The sequence below is a fragment of the Gordionus sp. m RMFG-2023 genome, chromosome 1 (genome assembly GCF_954871325.1).
Source record: "Gordionus sp. m RMFG-2023 chromosome 1, tfGorSpeb1-WG-v2, whole genome shotgun sequence".
NCBI classification, from domain to species: domain Eukaryota; kingdom Metazoa; phylum Nematomorpha; class Gordioida; order Chordodea; family Parachordodidae; genus Gordionus; species Gordionus sp. m RMFG-2023.
In genome coordinates, this window is record NC_088775.1 from 25,189,018 (window position 1) to 25,209,490 (window position 20,473).

Below are 20,473 nucleotides of genomic sequence, written 5' to 3' on the forward strand. Positions count from 1 at the left end.
AGATTTTTTGTAGCGTCCAAAATTAAGCAAAATTATCTTCAATGCTATATTTCATATTTTTACTATTAAAAATCAATTTTAACATGCAATAAGAAAATTTTTTATTTTATTAATATTTAAAAATGTGCTAATATAATATCTTAAGAATTATTTTAAAAAAAAATGCATGATTTGCAGAAACATAGTTTAGCATAAAGTAGGAGGATATTAAGGAACCAGGTCAAAATATTGGCAGGTTTTTTATAGTAATTTTTAAATTTTTTATAGGGTATTGCTTTGCCCTGGTATACCACTCAAGGGTAAACAGTATTCTACATATTAATTAGACGCACTTTTGTTTAAACCGGTTCCTGGAAATTTTAAAATGGGTTCTGGTTTTTAAAAATAGTAAGAGAGGGCCTGGTTACAATTCTTAAATTTCTCGTGTTAATCAAAGTTTTATTATCACTTAAATATTTATCGCAGTAACTCAATTTACCCCGGCCTCAAGCCCATCCGAGGTGGAGTCTGCCACCAGCCCCCTCTCCATCGAATTATCGGCACAAGATAAACGGGTTCTCTCGCTCTTTAAACGACAGTTGGCGGTCCCATTGCTCGGTATGGAGGCCACCCTAGGAGAATTCCAAACATGGTCTACTAAAATGGGCCAGACTAATCGGCTGCCTCATCTATTACTAACCGAGACCGAAGCCACTGTGAAATGGGTTTTCGAGCCAGCCCAAGCCAAACTCGCCGAAATTTTGTCCTACGAGGACGCCGTTTTTACCGCCCGCCAAGCCATGCTTCAACTTTCCCCCGAACATTTCAATCACGAAGGTAACAATAGTATAGGGATAGGTGAAATGGGGGACGAGGGATCCGTGGACGATAAAAGTTTAAATTTATTAAATTCATATTACAAAACCCGGATTACTCGTTGAAGATTTTTCTGATATATAATTTTTAAATTTATTTCTTGTGGGCAAAAATATGGGCATGTTGCTAAATAACTATGTATTTTATTTAACACAAAGATCGTGATTTTAAAATTAATTTAGGAAGGGTTATTTTATCGAGATTTTTTTCGGATTGCTTTGAGGAATTTTTCGAATTATGGACAGTAGTGCTAATGTATCACTAGGTTTATTTTAATACTTTTCCTCTTAGGAAAATGTTAGTCTTTGTTTTTTGTAATACGAGCCTTCCAAATATTTCTTTTATATACATCTGATACGCTTAAGTTAGCTGTGAATCCATTTCCAACACCATTTCCCTCTTAGTCTAGGTCTTTTTTTACCCATTTTTTTCTACCATTGTTATTTTCTTAACCCAGTCTCTGTCGTATTGCTAGAAACATTTTAGACGTCTTCCATCCTTCCCCATCTTCGATCTCCTTCCATTTCAGATTTAATAACTATTTTAAACCACTTAAAATCTTCTTACTTTTAATTTTTTTTATTGTTTCTAACACTGTTTACTACGTGTTTATTAAATAAATTATACAATTTCCCCCTGATTATTTTTTTTACCAATTATTGGATCAATAAAGATATGTTAGAAAAGCTGCTATATATAAGAAACATGCGTGATTACTATTGTAGTTTTAACAGCAAGGATTGGCATCAGGCATTGTACTACAAGGAGGGGGGTATAATATTCAGCAATAACACAAATTGCAAGAGGTAGGATTTTTTATCATAGTGTCTTGACTTTAGCATACCCCCATCTCCTGAATTTTATTGCTTCCAACTCTAAAAGTAAATTAAAACCTTTCTATAAGTTAAATCAAAATTGATTTACAAAAAATGGAATACAAATAAATTTATCTAAGAATTAATTGATTTCATTATGATAAAAAGTAATTAGCTACTCATAGCTTACTCTTAGAAAAGTATTAGGCTAGAGCTGTACCTAGAGAGAAAATATAATTGGTTTTTGCTTATATATTTTATCAATGCCTAATCTTATTAAACCTTTTGCCATTTCTCGTAGGGTTTAGCTGCTCATTTTTAATTGTTATATTTTTTCCCCAACATCTTTTCTTCCATACAAATTTTTTTACAGAATTTATAGACCGGACAGCTGACTTAGCAGAACGGTTAGAGCGAACCTCCCGTGACTTGCGTGATTGTTATCGTTCGTATATCCGATATGAGACGGAGGCTTGTTTTTCTTCCTCTACCCACTCTGGACTCAAGTTTAGAGTAATACCCTCCCGAGTGGCTTGCTTATACGAAAGAGCTTTATCGGACCGCCCTGGAGATGCAGACTTGTGGCGTGGGTATATGACTTAATCGATATTTTCATAAGCAAAAAATAATTAGCAATTATTAAAGTTGCTCAGATATTTCATATTCATATAATCTAATTATCTTAAGCCAATAAAATTAATAACTATCAAAGATTCGATTAAAAATATATCAGCTAAAAAATATTTGGATGGAATATTATACAATAATAATGTTTAATTATCAGATTATCGATTAATTATAAGTAAAGCAAGGAATGGGAACTAATATTTCAAATACCAAGTATTGGTAAGTTTAAAATCTGGGTATTGGTTAATAAAACAAATTTTATAATTCTTGTTTTGGGTTTTTTCATAAAAATTGAAAGGATCTTCAGACTCATTTTTCTGGTATAAACCGTATTAAAATACAAGAAAAGGCATATTGTTTTTATAGAATACTTTCTTTTTTAGGATTAACACCAAGGATGTGAACCCGGATCCTGAACCCTCGTATTTTAGCTGAACCCGAACCCGGACCCTTTTTAAAAGTGGAGGGTCCAAGGGTTCTAGGTGTCATAAAAATTTTTAAAAATAATATTTTTTTAACTTTTTTTGTGGAATCATTTATTTTATCTTCACGTTTTTCTTTCAATTTTCTTCCTGGACTTCCATTTTATTTAGAGATTAATATCATTAGTGTAGGTAATAATATTTTATTATCTAAATTTATGCTATGTTATAGAAATACATTGATTATTTTTAAAGTGAATTGTGTATTAATATTTTAATTTAAATGATAATGCACAACACGTTGGTCCTCAATTTTTATGATGCTAGAACGATTCTTAAGTCTGAAAGATTTCTTATTATAGGAGTATTTGAAGTCATTTTGTCGGAAGATGATTGGTGCCAAATAAAGGACCTTACTAGTGTATTAGTTCCTTTAAAAATAACAATATTAAGATACAATCAGAACAATTATGTTTATTTGATTTTTATGGCATATGGATTGGATGCCGGTTAGATTTAGAAAAATTTACAGTCCTTTTTATACGAAATATTAGAAAACATGGAAATTCGAGAGCAACAATATTTGCAAAATAGTGTTGTATACGCTTCTAGATATTTAGACCCTCGATATCAAGTTTTATTGAGTATTGAGCATAAACTGGCTAAAGACCATCTTAAGGATTTATGGCATAAGCAAAACTCCATTATTTACAATATATTGGAAGCTACGACAATACCTATTGGTTGTAGCGATAATAATAATAATGATTGCAACATTGATGATCTTGAAATTTTACTTTTAGATAAAGAAAAAAAAATCAAATTATCTTCAGATAGAAAGGAAGATCAAAAAATGCCTATTGCATCTTTAATAGTAAAGTTCTCAGAAGTTAGGAGAATAAATAAGGATGTAAATATTTTAAAATTCTGGGAAGAAAATTCTTTAATATATCCAGAATTATATATATCTTATCTAGAATCTGGATGGCTGAACCGTCAACACAAGCACAATAATTTTATAAAGATAACTATCTATTTTAGGTAGAGGTAGAACGTGAATTTTCATCTTTAAAATATATTGTCTACTTTATGTGGAAATCTCAAGGATGATATTTTAGAAGATATTATGATTGTGCGGTTGAATAAAACAATTTAAAATATAAATTATTTAATTTGTAAATTATGAATATGTATATATTGAAGTATAATAATAAATGAATGAAAAAAAATATTATTTTGAGTTATTATTTTTATGTTCCCTGAACCCGAACCCTGGACCCGGGTCCTTTTCAACTTTTATTCATGAACCCGGACCCTTTTTTTGTCGAAGGGTTCACATCCCTGATTAACACAAACACAACCTATAAAAATGAAATTTTAGCAATTATTTAAAACTTATATGCAAAATATTGTAAAATGGAGTACATAAAAAATGTTCAGACTTTAAATCAAAAATTAATAATTATTTAAACTCAAGCAAGTAAATTGATTTAAATCTTGATTTTTATCCAGAAACATCTTTAAATTAGAATCGTGCCAACCCTAATACTGGCTCTTTATCAGACCGGTACCGAGATAAATTTATCAAAAATGAATGAAAAATATTGATAAACCAGAATAGGACTGGGCAAAAACAGGCCTAAATTCGGCAAATAGGTGGCAGGGAAAAAATCGTTACCATAAATGAAACATCTGGCAACCATGCTTGTACCGTAAGAAATCCAATATTTTTGCTATCTTCAAAGTTTAGCTATATTTTCATAAAGAAATCCGAGACTCGGCTAAAAATAAATAATTACCTTATAGATACTATCAAAGAGTTTAAAAATATATTCTGTTGTATATACAATATGATTTTTTTTTTAAATTCTTACATTTTCATATCCTCATGTATATGATACAAAGAAACTTATATAGATATGAAAATTTACAAGATTAAAAGAAGAATTTTTCCTAAAGAATTAGTTAAAATAATGATTAATTAACATACGGCCTTGTAGATAATCACCTTCCAAAAAACCCACATTAGATATCTTCGATTTTTTCATTCCACCAAAAGTAAAAAAAAATATATTTGCTATCATCAAGGACAAAGTAATCAATTTGAGATGCCACTACATTATGTTACTTTGACTCCACCCCTTTGATGCCCAATTTTTTTAATTAGTAAAAAAAAATTGTAAATTCTTTATTTATATCAAATACCTGGAGGCCCTTAAGCCCAGCCATGATCCACGGGCCAGGCCGTATTTTAATTTTTTAAAATATACCTGGGCCAGTCTAAAATTTTGTTTAATCTGGATCAGGTCAGGCCGTATATTCGCTATTATTACTATAAAATTAAAAATAAATATAATATATTTTTAAAAAATCCGGGCCAGGCCTGATATTTTTTTTAAAAAAAACCCAGGCCAGTCCTATAAAAAATTTTTGAAAAAAAAAATCCTAGCCGGGCTGTGCAAATGTTACCTCTGCAGGTCTCTGATTTATATACCCCTTTAAATTTTTAGTTTCAATTTTATTTTACAATATATTTATAAAAAAAATAATGATTCCATTTGGCATCATACAAAAATTTATTAATAAAAATTTTCACATTATGAGAATTATTGTCAGATTGTATGTGCAGTTCAGTTTGTGTAAATAATATTGAGTATATTTCACTAATTAAATATATGGTTTAATATTGGTACTGTAAAGCAATCTAATTATTGGTCACCCCTTCCCCCCCCCCAATATTTTGGTGATTTTGTTTCCCAAAATGGACAATAATAATTACCAATTTAGTCAACCTATCTTTCTCATAAAAATAAAGAAACTAAAATGATATGATTTTTTAGTTTGTTTAAGTTTTAAATATTTCATTTTTAGAAAGTTATCTATTCTATACAAAATTCAATAAATCCATTTTTTACATAGGTACGCCCACGATTTCTTTCTCCTCCGTTTGGACGATCCCCGTGCCTGCCGTCGAGTGGCTCTAAGGGGGGTTCGCAACTTCTTAGCTCCTCCTTCCGTTTCCTCCCGGTCTTCAGGGGCTGGTGGCGGCGGAACGGGTACAGCATTTGTACACTTGTGGACTTCCCTGCTCACTTGCCATGAGCGGGAGATCGATATGGATTTGTTTATAACCGAAGAGGTGAACTCTATCAGGGCATTTGGCGGAATGAGTGGTGCGACCGTTAACGGGGTAGGAATGATGGAGACTGGCGTAGAGATTTTGGACCAGGCAAAGTTCTTTTCTTGGGATGCTTCCGACTTGATCGAATTTGTGAGCATTAAAACAAAACCTTTTTCTTTCTTATAGTTATAAATGTTATTCTATCAATCCAAAATAAATCTTTGCTAGATTCCCAAATATAAATATGCTATAAATCTTGTAAATGATTATATTATATCCCCCAGATTACTGCTGGTCCCACTCATTCAGCGAATCTTTTAAACCGTTGGACTTATCCGAAAGAATGGCTGAGTCTTGCTCTAAAATACGGTATCGAATTGCCTTCCCGATTGAAGCCCGACTATTGGAATAAAAAATTACCCACAGGAGGTCGCGTTAGGGATTCCGCCGCTCGCGCTGCAAAGAACTCGGTTCACATTTTTATGTTCTATGCAGAGTTTTGCCGAAGACGATTGCATCTCTTGGGTATTTTCTAAAAAATTGATTCTTTATTTTTTAGATACCTTACAACAACGTTTAATTATTTTAAATCAAATACTTGCAATCCAGGGGCTAAAATGATACATATGAAGAAATTATCAGGACCAATGGGAATTTTTTTTTAAATCCAGGGTGGGCTCTAAAAATTTGTTATCAAAAATATAGTCACTAGAATTTAACCCAGACAAAAAAAGGTTCAGGATTTTAATATTTATCAAAAGACTTCAAATTTATGGGAATTAAATTTACAATAATATATAAGTTCTCATTCTGGTCTATAGAAATCTCTGATTAAAAATTTAAATCGATTCCAACTATACCGAATATCGGTTTGGTTAAGTTTGCGGTTAGGTTCATATAGGAATAACGGTTTAAGATTTTCGTTCGATTCTTAAAAAATTATCATCGGTTTAGTTCCTTCACAACCTGGGTTGAACCCTTTCGATTCGATAACAAACTTATTAGAATTATGTAAAAAGAAGTACCTATCTTTTTAATTATTTTTATTTTATCACTATTATATTAAATACCAATAGCAAATAACACTTAATTATTGTTGCCCATATAAATATACCTAAATTATTCGCTAAATAAAGTGATGATGGGTTAAAGCTATCAGTTTATTTCACAGTTGTTAACGCTCCTTTATAAAAGTAGCTAGCTTCCGCTCCTGCTCCTACCTTCTCGAAAGGAGCTAGCTCCCACTCCCGTTACTACATTTTTTAAAGGAGCTAGCTCCCGCTCTAAGTAATGTAGTGGCACTCCATAACTGCTCCTTTGATTTTCATTTTTTAGAAGGTATACTAAACAAAATCATATTTTTTTATCAAAAAGTTTTATTTATATTAAATGATCTATCAAAATATTTATAACCTTTTATTAGCTTTTAAAAGTAATAAATTTTCTAAATTAGAATCTAACAAACATCTACGCCTCTCCCCTAAGACCTCTTTTGCAATACTAAATAGGCGCTCTACAGGAGCAACTAGAGGGAAGTGGGGTATTGTATTTTATAAAGATATTTTTTAATTCAGGGAATTTAACAAAAAGAGTAATTTTGGTATTATTATTTGAAAAATATTTGTCCTCTTCCTGATGATCAATTTCATGGAATCCAAAAAAATCTTACAAATCATTTTGTATTAAAGAAAGATTTTTTACTTTTAGATGCTTTTTTAGATTGAAGCGGCTCACTTTTGAAAATTAAATAGTTTTATTTAAACACAAGAGGCATTAATTGCCCTTAAATTTGTTTGATCACTTGGATCAACATCTTTTAGAAGTTTAAAATATTTTTTATATGATGGAAATGGAAATTCGATTTCTTCATCTATAATCTCTAAATCCATAATATTCTAAAACTATTTTTTATTATATATCTATAAAATGAATATTAATATGACTTACAAGATTTTCCAAAAGATTTTCAATATAAAAAGGAAAACTTGATTTTTAATATTTAAAATGATTAGATGAAAATCCAATATAAAACTCGGCTAAACATTTAATAATGGATAAATTTAAATAAAATAAAATTTCATTTTTATTGAATTTTAATTAACAATTATTATTAATATTTATAAAATAATTTAATTTATACATTAAATTTAAATGAGCGGTGGAGCGGCGCTCCTCCACTCCAGCCTTAAAAGGAGCTAGCTCCCACTCCTCAATTCACGCTTAAAATTTTAAGCAAAAAAATCTTCTGAAGTTCAAAAAAATTTTTGAACATACTTTGAGAATTTTAAATTTTCTTTGTAAATAAATCATTTTTGAGGAATTCTTTTGAGAATTTTATTATAAATAAACAATCTTTTAGGTGAAATCTTTTATAGTTGTTTTTATCATCTTTATAAAATTATCTATTTTTTGTATATTAAAAGAGGTGATTTTTTCTAAATAATTTTTTTAAAAATATTTAATTAAACTTTTTAGGTTATTTTATATGATCTTTTTAAGAAAAATATTTGAATGTGACAATTGTCATATTCGTTATTTTTGAAATTTTTTGACACAAAAGAGTAAAATCATATTTATATTGTAAAGATGTTAAATTAGAAATTAAATGAAGATATTCCTTGAAAAAATGACAATTATTATAATCGGTATTTTTAAACATATTAGATTTTTTTTTTAACGCTAATGGGCAAAAATATGTATTTTTAACATGGTAAATTAAATTTCAATTAAGATGTAACATATAAAAGTGACAATTGTCATAACCGTTATTTTTAAAGTTTTTTTATTTTTTTTGATGCAAATGTGCAAAAATAAGTATTGCTAACATGTTAAATTAAGAATTTAGTGAAGTTGTACCATAGTTAAGTGACAATTATCATAATTGTTATTTTTAAAGTTTTTAAAATTTTGCCTTAAATGGGCTAAAATAAGTATTGCTAACATAATAAAACTTTAGTGAAGATGTACCTTAGATAAGTGACAATTGTCATGGTCGTTATTTTTAAAGTTTATTCAATTTTTTTGACGCAAATGGGTGTAAATATAAGTTGTAAACATGTTAAATTAAAATTTCAGTGAAGATGTACTATAGATAAGTGACAATTGTCATAATAGTTATTTTTAAAGTTTTTTGTATTTTTTTGACGCAAATGGGTAAAAATATAGATTGTATACATGTTAAATTAAAATTTCATGAAGATGTAGCATAGAAAAGTGCCAATGGTCATATTTGTTATTTTTAAAGTTTTTTGATTTTTTTTGAGGAATGGGTTAAAATATAAATAAAACATGTTAAATTAAAATTTCATGAAGATGTACCATAGAAAAGTGACAATTATCATAATCGTTATTTTAAGTTTTCAATTTTTATGACGCAAATGGGCAAAAATATAGATTGCTAACATGTTAAAATAAAACTTTACTCAAGATGTATAGATAAGTGGCAATTGTCATAATTCTTTATTTTTGAATTTACCCAAATGGGTTAAAATATATTGTAAAAATGTCAAGTTTAAATTTCATGAAGATGTACCATAGGAAAAAGTGGCAATTATCATAATCGTTATTTTAAAATTTTTTAATATTTTTTTTGAGAAATCATTCTAATATTTTTTAAAAATTTTATTGAAATAATTTAGTAAATCACAATCTTCATTCTTTAACTTTCTTATTATGAAATATGTGTTAGTACCATTTGGCGAAACAAAAAAACAAATGGCAATTTTTATACTCATATCATTGTCCCTTTTATCCTGCTTAAAATTTGATAAAAATATGCAAATTGATTACTAAAAAGAGTTGTAACTCATGTCAGATTCTAAACTTTTAATATATGGATTCACAATCTTATTCGTTTAATTAATAAATTTTAATTCTACATCTATTAAAATGTATAACCCTGCATTCACAGTTAGCAAAAATTTTGTATACTTACTGCGAAATCGTGCTGAGTCTTAATCCAGGGTAAGATTTTTATGAAAAGAATTTAAAATCCATATATCATGTTTACAATATATATTTTAACCCATTTACGTCAAAAATATTCAAAAACTTTAAAAATAACGATTATGACATTTGTCACTTTTCTATGCTACATCTTAATGAAATTTTAATTTAACATGTTTACAATCTATATTTTTACCCATTTACGTCAAAAACCTTTAAAAATAACGATTACGACAATTGCCACTTTTATATGGTACATCTTAATTGAAATTTTAATTTAACATGTTAGCAAATACTTTCTTTTTGCCCATTTGCGTCAAAAAACTTTAAAAGTAACGATTACGACATTGTCACTTTTATATGGTACATCTTAATTTAAAATTTATAACATGTTAAAAATACATATTTTGGCCCATTAGCGTCAAAAAATCTAATTTGTATAAAAATACCGATTATGATATTGTTAGTTTTCCAATGAACAACTTCATTGAATTTATAATATCTTTACGATATAAATATTTTACCCTTTTGTGTCAAAAATGTTAAAAATTAACGAATATTACAAATGCCACATTAATATATTTTCGTTAATATAACATATAAAATAATATAAAAAAGTTTATTATAAATATTAAAATAAATATTTAGAAAAAATCACATCTTTTAATATAATTAAAAAATAGATAATTTTACAAAGATGATAAAAAAAATTAAAAGATTTCACCTAAAAGATTGTTTATTTATAATAAAATTCTCAAAAGAATTCCTCAAAATTGATTTATTTCAGAGTTGTTAAGGAGCCGCCGCTACATTTTTTCAAAAACACCTGGAACTCCCTCCTTTTTAAAATTGGGGAGCGGGAACGGGAGCTAGCTCCTTTTAGGTCTGGAGTGGAGGAGCGCCGCTCCACCGCTCCTTTAAATTTAATTTATAAATTAAATTATTTTTAAATATTAATAATATTTATTCATTAAAATTCAATAAATGAAATTTTATTTAATTTAAATTTATCCATTATTAAATGTTTAGCCGAGTTTTATATTGGTTTTTCATTTAATCATTTTAAATATTAAACATCAAGTTTTCCTTTTTATATTGAAAATTTTTTGGAAAATATTGTAACTCATATTAATATTCATTTTATAGATATATAATAAAAAATAGTTTTAGATATTATGGATTTAGAGATCATAGATGAAGAAATCGAATTTCCATTTCCATCATACAAAAAATATTTTAAACTTCTAAAAGATGTTGTAAATGATCAAACAAATTACGGGCAAAATGTCTTTTGTGTTTAAATAAAACTATTTAATTTTAAAAGTGAGCAGCTTCAGTCTAAAAAAGCATCGAAAATTAAAAAATCTTTTTTTTAAAAACAAATTAATTTGGAAGATTTTTTTGGATTCTATGAAATTGATCATCAGGAAGATAATATATGGACATATATTTTTTAAAATGATACCAAAATTCTATTTTTGATAAATTCCCTGAATTAAAAAATATCTTAATAAAATACGATACCCTGCTTCCCTCTAGTACTCCTGTGGAGTGCCTATTTAGTATTGCAAAACAGGTCTTAGGGGAGGGGGGTGGATGTTTGATAGATTCTAATTTAAAATTTATTACTTTTAAAAGCTAATAAAAGGTTATAAATATTTTGATAGATCATTTAATATAAATAAAGCTTTTTGATAAAAAAAAATAAGATTTTATTTCGTATACCCTCTAAAAAAATGAAAATCAAAAGAGCGGTTATGGAATGGCACTCCATTACTTGCAGCGGGAGCTAGCTCTTTTTGAGAAGGTAAGAGTGAGAGCAGGAGCTAGCTACTTTTAAAAAGAGCGTTAACAACTCTGATTTAAAGAAAATTAAAATTTTTATCAAATCAAAATATGTTCAACAAAATGTATTTATATTGTTAAGGTAATATCTTTGTTGATATTGAAGATAAAAATATCAATAATCAGCTCAAACGATTGAAAGATGGCGGTTAGACCTAAACAACATTAAAAAAGTCTGGGATGGGCCGGCCCTGAGTATATAAAGCACGGACTATGTCTAAATCTTTTTAAAAACCTGTCCAGGCCTAATTTTTTTTGAAAATAGGAGCCGGTACGAAATTTTTATATTTTAAAAATTTGGGCCATGCAAATTACCTTAGCAGGTATCTGTAAATTAATTAATATTAAAAAAATCACATTTAAAAATTCATAAGCAAAACTTAATATTAATAAAAACCACCTTTAAAAATGTTTAATAAAAAAATTAATTAATATTTACATCAAATTCTATGAAAAAATAAAGAAATAAAATGTTGAGTTAATGAAAGATTATTTATCAACTAATCTTTAGCTTAAAAGAAAAAAATGATTTATATTTTAATTTCTATACCAATAAAATAAAATAACATGTACAAAAAAAAATAAAATATTATTAAAAATATATATATGAGGAGTTAATTTATTTACAAATTCTAAATTTGTCTGTTTTTTCTAGTGATGTTAAAAGTTACTTTTGAAACATAACTAGTTACAGTTACTAGTTACATTGGCAAAAACATAACTAGTTACAGTTACTAGTTACATTTTTACAAAAGTAACTAGTTATTAGTTACAGTTATTTTCAAAAGTAACTAGTTACTTATTTTATATACATCATTCATATGCGCATTATTTATTTATTGAATGCATTTATTTAATATAAAAAAAATTAGGATAAACAAAGTATAATCAGTTATTTATAATAATATACAATTTATTTATATAAAAAAATATCGCAAAATTGAATATTTACATCGAATATAAAAATATATATTTGCATTGAAATAAAAACATTTATTTTTCATAAAAATTAGAATCTAATAAATGTTTATTTGCTTTTAACAACAAATTAATTTCAAAGTTATTATCTAGGAGACGTGCTCGTTTATCTCCAAAAATGAGCTTACCTAGACTGAACAAGCGCTTTATGGAAGCACTTGATGTTAGAACAACATTATATTTAATAAAGAGTAATTCTTTGGAAAATTGTTATATAAAGAAAAAGTGTTGTTATTAGATTTGATAAAGTTTTCTATAAGTTCATTATCCAGAATTTGGCGCTTTAGGTCAAAAAATCCAACTACATCAAGTGATGTTGGTTTTGAGCATGATTCATTCGTCTGGGATTCATTTTGAGGTATTAAGATATTTATTAAATTTAAAATTTCCTCCTTTTTTGCTTTATTCCTTTCTTGCCTAATCCAAGGCCAGTCAGTTTTAAATAAAGGGTGAAGAATTGCAGCAATGATGTTGTCATTATCATAAAGATTATTAAACCTATAACATGATATTATTAATTTATAAATAATTATTTGATTTAAGTTACCTTTTTTCAATACTAGCTAATATAGTATCCTTTAGAGGTTGACAATATTTTAATCCCTGCACATCTGCCATACATATAAGTATTTGTGTTATTGTTGGGGTATAATAACCCAGATACATGTATTTTTCCCCTTCAAGAATATCAATAGCTTTGGACACTGGTTGCATAATCTAATTTTTAAATTGTAAATTTTTATAAGACATTAATTTAAATTTACACTACAATATTCTTTTATAAAATCACGATCATCTGATGTGAATCTACACAAATATAATTCATCACATCAAATTCCACAGGCACTTGATTTAAAAACGATAATATTTTGGCCAGGGATTTATAAAAGGAACCCCATCTTGTTATAACGGGATATGGGAGTTGAGAATGTAATTTTTTTTTAATAAGTTCGGCGGATGGCTTAGATTTATTTTGGAGGTTCCACAAACGTTGGCGTTTAGATATAGCTAAGTTATAAACTTTCCTATACCCCTCATTGTTTAAAAGTAACTTGTTGGCATCTTGTGTTGCCATTAAGTTTAATGTATGGCAAGAACATCTTCAATGCCTGGGAAGGTAGTCGAAGTCATTAATATCATAACTGGAGAGCCCAGAAGAAGACATTATATCTTCTATTGAGATATATTCAATATCAGAAACAGAATCTTCCTCCATTATAATAGATGGGCAGCTAAATACTCTAAGAGAAATAATTTATAAAGTAAATTAGTTAGGCATACCTAAACGCCTTTGAAAAGTTGCTTGCATTATCCGTTATTGTGCAGATATTTTTATTTTGGATATGGAACTCCTTAAAAACAGCTTAAGGCTTTGCTGATCACATCATATGTATGCCTACCTTGTAGTCTTTGGCAGGCTAGAATAGCTGAACGCCTTTCCAATTTCTTCACATCAATCCAATGTACTGTTATACCAATATAGGAGCTATTATTAATATAACAAAAGATAACCAAATGTATTGTGCCTTTAGTAAAAAATAATATTTACCGATTAAATGCTGTCCAGCAGTCAGCTGTTGTACAAACATAATTAGGCTCTAACAATTTTTCTATTAGAATATCCTTCATTTGAACAAAATATTTTGATATTCTTAAGGTTAAGGTTTGTCTGCATATAATCTTCATATTAGGTTGCAGGGTGTTTATCAGCTCAACAAAATCTTCATCATCACAGGTCGTATATGGGTGATTTCCATTTATTAAATATTTAATAATTTGTAAATCAAATTTATCTTTGCTGATACCTTTAAAATTTGATTTTCCACCAAAGTCAAGTTTAGTTTGTTTAACTTACTTGATGTGGCTGAATTAATTTTCTTATTATCTATGGTTTGTTTTATATTTACGGATTGGTTAGCATGCTTTCTCTATAGATATATGTTTTATATATATAAATATTTAATCAATATTAATTATTCTTATAAAGTTAATTCATTTAATTATATATAATATTAATACAATTTATGTAAACTTACAGAGATATGTTTCCATAAATTAGCTGTGGATGACTTAGATGCTGCAATATACTTTTTATATGGTAGGCATAAGAGACATTTTACTACCAGCCTTCTCTTTGTGGAATTCAAAATATTTTCCAAAATTTGGCCAAGGAAGGTCCTTTATTTTTGCAATTATTGTAGAAGGAGAAGGTATAATTTCTTCATCATCTGACTCAGAATTCATATTGTATTCTGTTTCTATCTAGGACATAAATATAAATAACACTATCTAAATTAGGAATAGAATAATCAATTAATGAGTGAAACATACAGTGCTAAAATGTGTCTAATTTATATATAATTTGATTATAATTAAAAATTTAGGCTAGTCCAAAAAATAAATTTCAGAAAGCAATCATTTTTTAAAATTTGAGTAATGTGCTTATGTTTTTGTTAGACTTGGTTCTTGTAAGTAATGATTAATAATTTAATATTAAATTCTAAAATAATCTGTCTTTGTTTTTCCTTATACTAAATTAAAAAATTTTTTTATTACGTATGATATGAAGTTCCAATGCTTGTTACTTGACGGAAAAAAATATATTGTGCTACATTTGTAAATAAATATAATATTAAAATTTATTAAATAACTTGAATTTGCTTACAAAATTATGAAGCCCAGCAGCAATGTAACAATTTAAGAAAAGAAAATCAATTTGAACGGGAAATTATAACAATCAGACATTTTCACAAAATTTTAATAAATTTAATTTAAAATTAATTTATCACAACATATTAAAAATAAAATTAATTATTTGAATATATCTTTAAAAGTAACTCGTTACTTTTGGCAGTTACATTTCAAAAATTATAACTAGTTACAGTTACTAGTTACAATTTTAAAAATATAACTAGTTACAGTTATTTTTTAGCCAAAATGTAACTAGTTACACTAGTAAAAATTTATTTATTAAATGAGTTAATATGTCAATTTAAAAAATAATCACATTTGTTAGTATATCTTTTAAGAATAAATAATAATATATTTAAATAATATAAATAAATATATAGTAAATTAATATAATAAATTGAGCATATGATTTAAAAGAAATATGAGTTTTCATAGTTTGCCCTTCAGTTTTTCTTCTTCCATCTGAATATTCCTCTCTTGTTCTTAATTGCTTTTCTTATCGCCGATTCTGTGATTAGGGTTTGGTTCTTTTGTTGACTTCCATCTGAATATCCCTCTCTTGTTCTTAATTGCTCTTCTCATCGCCGATTCTGTGATTAGGGGGTATCAGTCATTGAGAATATGAAGCTGAGGTAATTGGATTTTATTATATTGAGGGCTAATCTTTGGCGTAGGTAGTAACCCTCGTTGGGATCTTCGGTCCTAGTAGAGATCCGTTTCCCCAGCTTTTTAAAGAAGGCCAGGGCATGAGAGCCGAACGACGTTAGAGTCGTGGCGATTAGTGGTAGGAATGTGTAATTGGCCGGAAGCGATGGCGAATACTTATCGAGTTTATTCGTCTCGGCGTCTACTAGAGCATCTCTATTTATATTGGAAGGGGCAAGGGGACCGATGCATGAGAAATCCCAGGTTAGGAATTCCCCCCTCTTCCAAGGGATCATGGTAGAGCCATCGGGACGCTTACCATCAGAATTGTAGAGTCCAGTAGGTTCGAGGGTTGATGGGATACCGACAGATTTTAGGGCCCTGGCAATAGTATTGCATTTTGAATATCTAATGAATCTGCCTCTACAGCGCTTGCAGTGTAAAGAGTGACGGCCTTTGGAGTTGACCGGCGTTTGACAAAGGATGCAGTGATAGGGTATTACCATATCACAATTAAGTCTTAGACCGATGGCGTGACGTAGCTCATCATTGCTTAGGAGCTGGTCAAGGTTTCGCGATGGAAAAGCTTCGAGAAATTCATATCCGCTGTCTGCGGAAATGGAGAAGAGTAGAGAATGGTCCTCGGGTTGGCTCCTCGATTTAAGGTATGCAACGGAGTTGCCAACTAGAGGCTTATCCCAGTCCTTCTGCAGTGCCGATGAGGGAGGATCGACTAATGAAAGAGATTTCCATAGATCAATTGCCTGGGGAAGTAAAGGGTCAGGATGTTTTGTGAGTGCGTGTATGATGGGCTCGCAGGACAGGCGAGAGGATATGAACGCACTAACAGAGAGTAGGGAAGGCGATCGTATGCCAATGCCGCCGGATTTGGGTAGCTTGTAGCCAAGATAGGTCTCCGAATTTGAGATTGAGTATATCCTCTGTGAGGTGTTTAATCTCTACCTCGTGTGCAGCGAGGTTGACGTCGTATTGGAAGATACGTGACGATCGGAGTGTATATAGAATTTTTGGGATTAGGAGGTAGTTCTTTAATAGATATGATCAGATTAGCTTCTGCTTACAGTTATTCCACACAACGCTTGGTGGGCTGGGAGGCGAGATAGTGTACCGCGCATAAGGAATATCTCTAGTAGAGTGTCGGCGAAGAACTTGACAAAGGACTCGTCTTTACCCACTGGAGATCCGAGATGTGTTAAGAAGTTCAATGGTGTATGATTGAACATAGGATTATAGTTGAGGACGATGATTCCAAGAGGACAATATTCGCTCTTGTCTTGATTGAATCGCAGTCCCAAACTGCTCTAGCTGAATTTTATTATTTCGACCGCCTTCATAACTTCGCTGGGTGAGCCGCCTAGTATACCATCGTCGATATACCAGTTATGAAGGTTTAGTTTACCTTGGTCATTTATGCCTTGTATTAGGCTATTAATGCCCAGACAGAATAAAAAGGAGCCTAGAGGGTCACCTTGTTGTATTCCACTACTAGAAGGAATCAATCTATCTCCAAATTGAAGATGCGATGGACTAGCATAACAATCGAAGATGAATTGCGAGTATTCTGGGTAAAGGGTAAGGATGGGATTAAGAAACGCTGTACGTTTTATAGAGTTAAAAGCGTTTGAAAAATCTATCTTAATTAGGATATCGTCACTGGGGTCTGTTTGTAGATACATTCTGGCCTTAACATCACTAGTTTTTTCCCATTTATGGGTATAAGCATAAATAATATAAAATAATAATTTAAAAAATTACATTATGCTATAAAAAAACAAATTCAATATTATAATAAATAAAAAATATAAAAAATGAATCAATCAGACTTTGCAAAAGTAATTATTCAAATTTCAAATAAGACTTACAAATTAAAATTTGTAGATAAATTATCTCCATGCTTCATTATTTTTATGTTTATTTTTTTTAACATTAACTCTTTTTATTTGTCTATAAAATAATAATTTAAAAAAATTAAATTAGTCCATAAAAAACAAATAAAAAATATTACGAAAGAATGATTAAAAATGAATTAGACTAGGTAGAATATAGTTTTTTAATGTATATATCAATAAACATGTGAGCGACCTCAAAGTTCTGATGCAACTTTAGCTAGCCCATTTATGTTGCCCATAACTAGCTTGATTCTGAATCCATTTTTTCACTCAAAACGTGGTGGCGGAACAAATCTCCATAATTATATTCTTAATCTCAATCACATATGAATAAATTTAGACTCAAAATTGATCTCATTAAGCCGGCTTGAGCCAACTCTGAGCCTGCCGACTCATATCTCAATGAGCTGGCTCGAGCCTGCTATATTATAAAATTAGAGAAATATTATAACAGTTTTCCTTATCTAGGGGAACCAAAAATTATACCAAACATGAATCCACAAGAGATATTTATCACAGTATGCCATAATCTGTCCAAATTTTCAATCATTTTTTAAAATATAATCAGGGCTTTTCTACACTTTGTGAAAGTCTATTTTCTTAGGCACAAATATGATTACCCAAAATCGCAAGTCTTTAAAAGAAAAGACGATTAGGAAAACTTTATTTAAATATAATTATTATTTTGTTACCAGAAAAGATTAACTCTTCCGATGCTAGAAACCGCGCCCAATCGGAATTGAGGAATGCTTTCGAAATGGCTTTAAATTACATGCGAAACCATTTTTCTGACGCCGTTTTTGATTCCCAGCTTTGTGACGATGCCATCATTCCTATATGCCACTTTTGGGCCCAGGCGGAGACCCATATATTCAAGTTTAATTATATATTACTCGAATATCTTTAATGTCGAATACGCCCCCCTGCTGCAGCAATTTTTGTGGAACTGACGAATTATAATGGATACTAGTAATTAACTTGTGGAACGTTATCAACTTAAAAAATTTAATACCGGCACTGTTCTGAGTCTAATTTGCTCCCACTGTACCGGATCTATATAAAATTGATTATGAACTAAACTCCCACATAATTTAATAAAAATATAGGAGTTAAACACATCAAAATCCAATTAAAAATTATCGAAACTATATTTTAATAGTTTCATCAAAATATTATTCAGAATTGATGAAATAAAAATAGTTCTAGTCACCTTCATATAGAACCGCTCGACCCGAATTTAAAAGAAATGATTAAATATCCGGTTCAACACTAAACTAGCTTAGCTTTTTAGGCAGATTCGTAAAAGTGAATAAGTGCCCAGAGCCTAAATAATAATTTTTATTTAGATATTAAGTTGGTCCGATCCACATTTGGTGAAATAAAGATACGAGACAGGTGGTGGAAAAAACAATAGAATTAAGCTCATATTATGGACGGCAGAAAAGGAAGATAGATGGAACAAAGGAAAATATATGAGGAATGAATGAAAGATAATAAGAAAAAATTAAGCGAAATTAAAATTAATTACACTAAATAATAAATTTTTAAAATATGTTTTAGGGACATAGACCAGAGTCGTAAAGCTTGGAACCAATTAGTCAGGATCGCTAGTTCCTCTAGCCACATTTGGCTGGATTGGTACAACTGTGAAAAATCTAATGGATACATCGAGAATGCACGAAAGATTTTGTGGGTAAGCAAGCTCTTCATACAAAAGTGCAATGTATTTTAATGGTACAAAGAACTGCCAGCCTCTTATTTTTGATCTTGAGACAAACCAATTATGTATGGGTGCCAATCCTGCTTTCATTATAAAAATTAAAAGAAATAAAAAGCCATTATTATTTTTAAATTTTTCAGCAGTAAGACCACCTCCTAGATAAACTTAATTTTTGTATATACAATTTTAAATAGGAAGAGACGAGTCGGGAGACGGCCCAATATCCTTTTTTTGTGAGATCATAGGTAGTATCTTTTATGTTTATACACCCAAATATTTTATATCCCAATAAATTAGATTCTTTAATGCGGTAACTCTTTATTATTCTTCAATTAAAATATATTTAATTTATTTCCACTTTTAAAGACGCATCAAAAAAAATATAATTTACAATCCAAATTCCAAATATAAAATTCCAAAAAAAAATATAAAAATAAATTCCAATTATGATATTTTCCCTTTTTTTTTGTCTTTTATAGATTCACAAAAATAAATATATATTTATTAATAATAAAATAAAATAAATTAATTTCTAAAACAATGATGACTCATCCAAATACAATATTAATTTATATAGCGATGATTCATCAAAATTACAAATTTATTTTTAATCCTATGATTTGACAAATAATAAAACAGAATAATTTGATCATTAATAAAAATCTTACCCTTCTTGACACGCCCCCTTTTATAATGAGCCCAAGTCCCCCTCATCGCTCTCTCCTAGAATCCCCTCCAGTTCCTCATCCGTTATGAGGAAATTCAATATATCACCAACCTCTCTGCTGAATATTCCATCCGGGTCCCGGTCTACTCCCTGCGCCTCTTCCGTCCTTGAGTTCATGAGATAGGCATCCACCAACTGATTTCTCCCCGAGGTTTCTTCCGAAATGTCCACC

At 29.3% G+C, this 20,473-nt stretch overlaps 1 protein-coding gene across 2 annotated transcripts in view; it reads left to right on the plus strand.

Moving 5' to 3' along the window:
- Positions 1–20,473, plus strand: part of LOC135922931 (squamous cell carcinoma antigen recognized by T-cells 3-like) — a 59,758-nt gene that overhangs the window by 13,569 nt on the left and 25,716 nt on the right. The window contains exons 4-9 of one of the 2 annotated variants that reach the window (XM_065457467.1): positions 466–816; positions 2,044–2,260; positions 5,639–5,990; positions 6,125–6,365; positions 18,550–18,730; positions 19,415–19,547. In XM_065457467.1, coding sequence (XP_065313539.1) covers positions 466–816; positions 2,044–2,260; positions 5,639–5,990; positions 6,125–6,365; positions 18,550–18,730; positions 19,415–19,547 — 1,475 coding nt within the window. Of the gene's footprint in view, positions 1–465; positions 874–2,043; positions 2,261–5,638; positions 5,991–6,124; positions 6,366–18,549; positions 18,731–19,414; positions 19,548–20,473 lie in introns of both variants that reach the window. The other variant, XM_065457466.1, reaches the window with a different exon arrangement.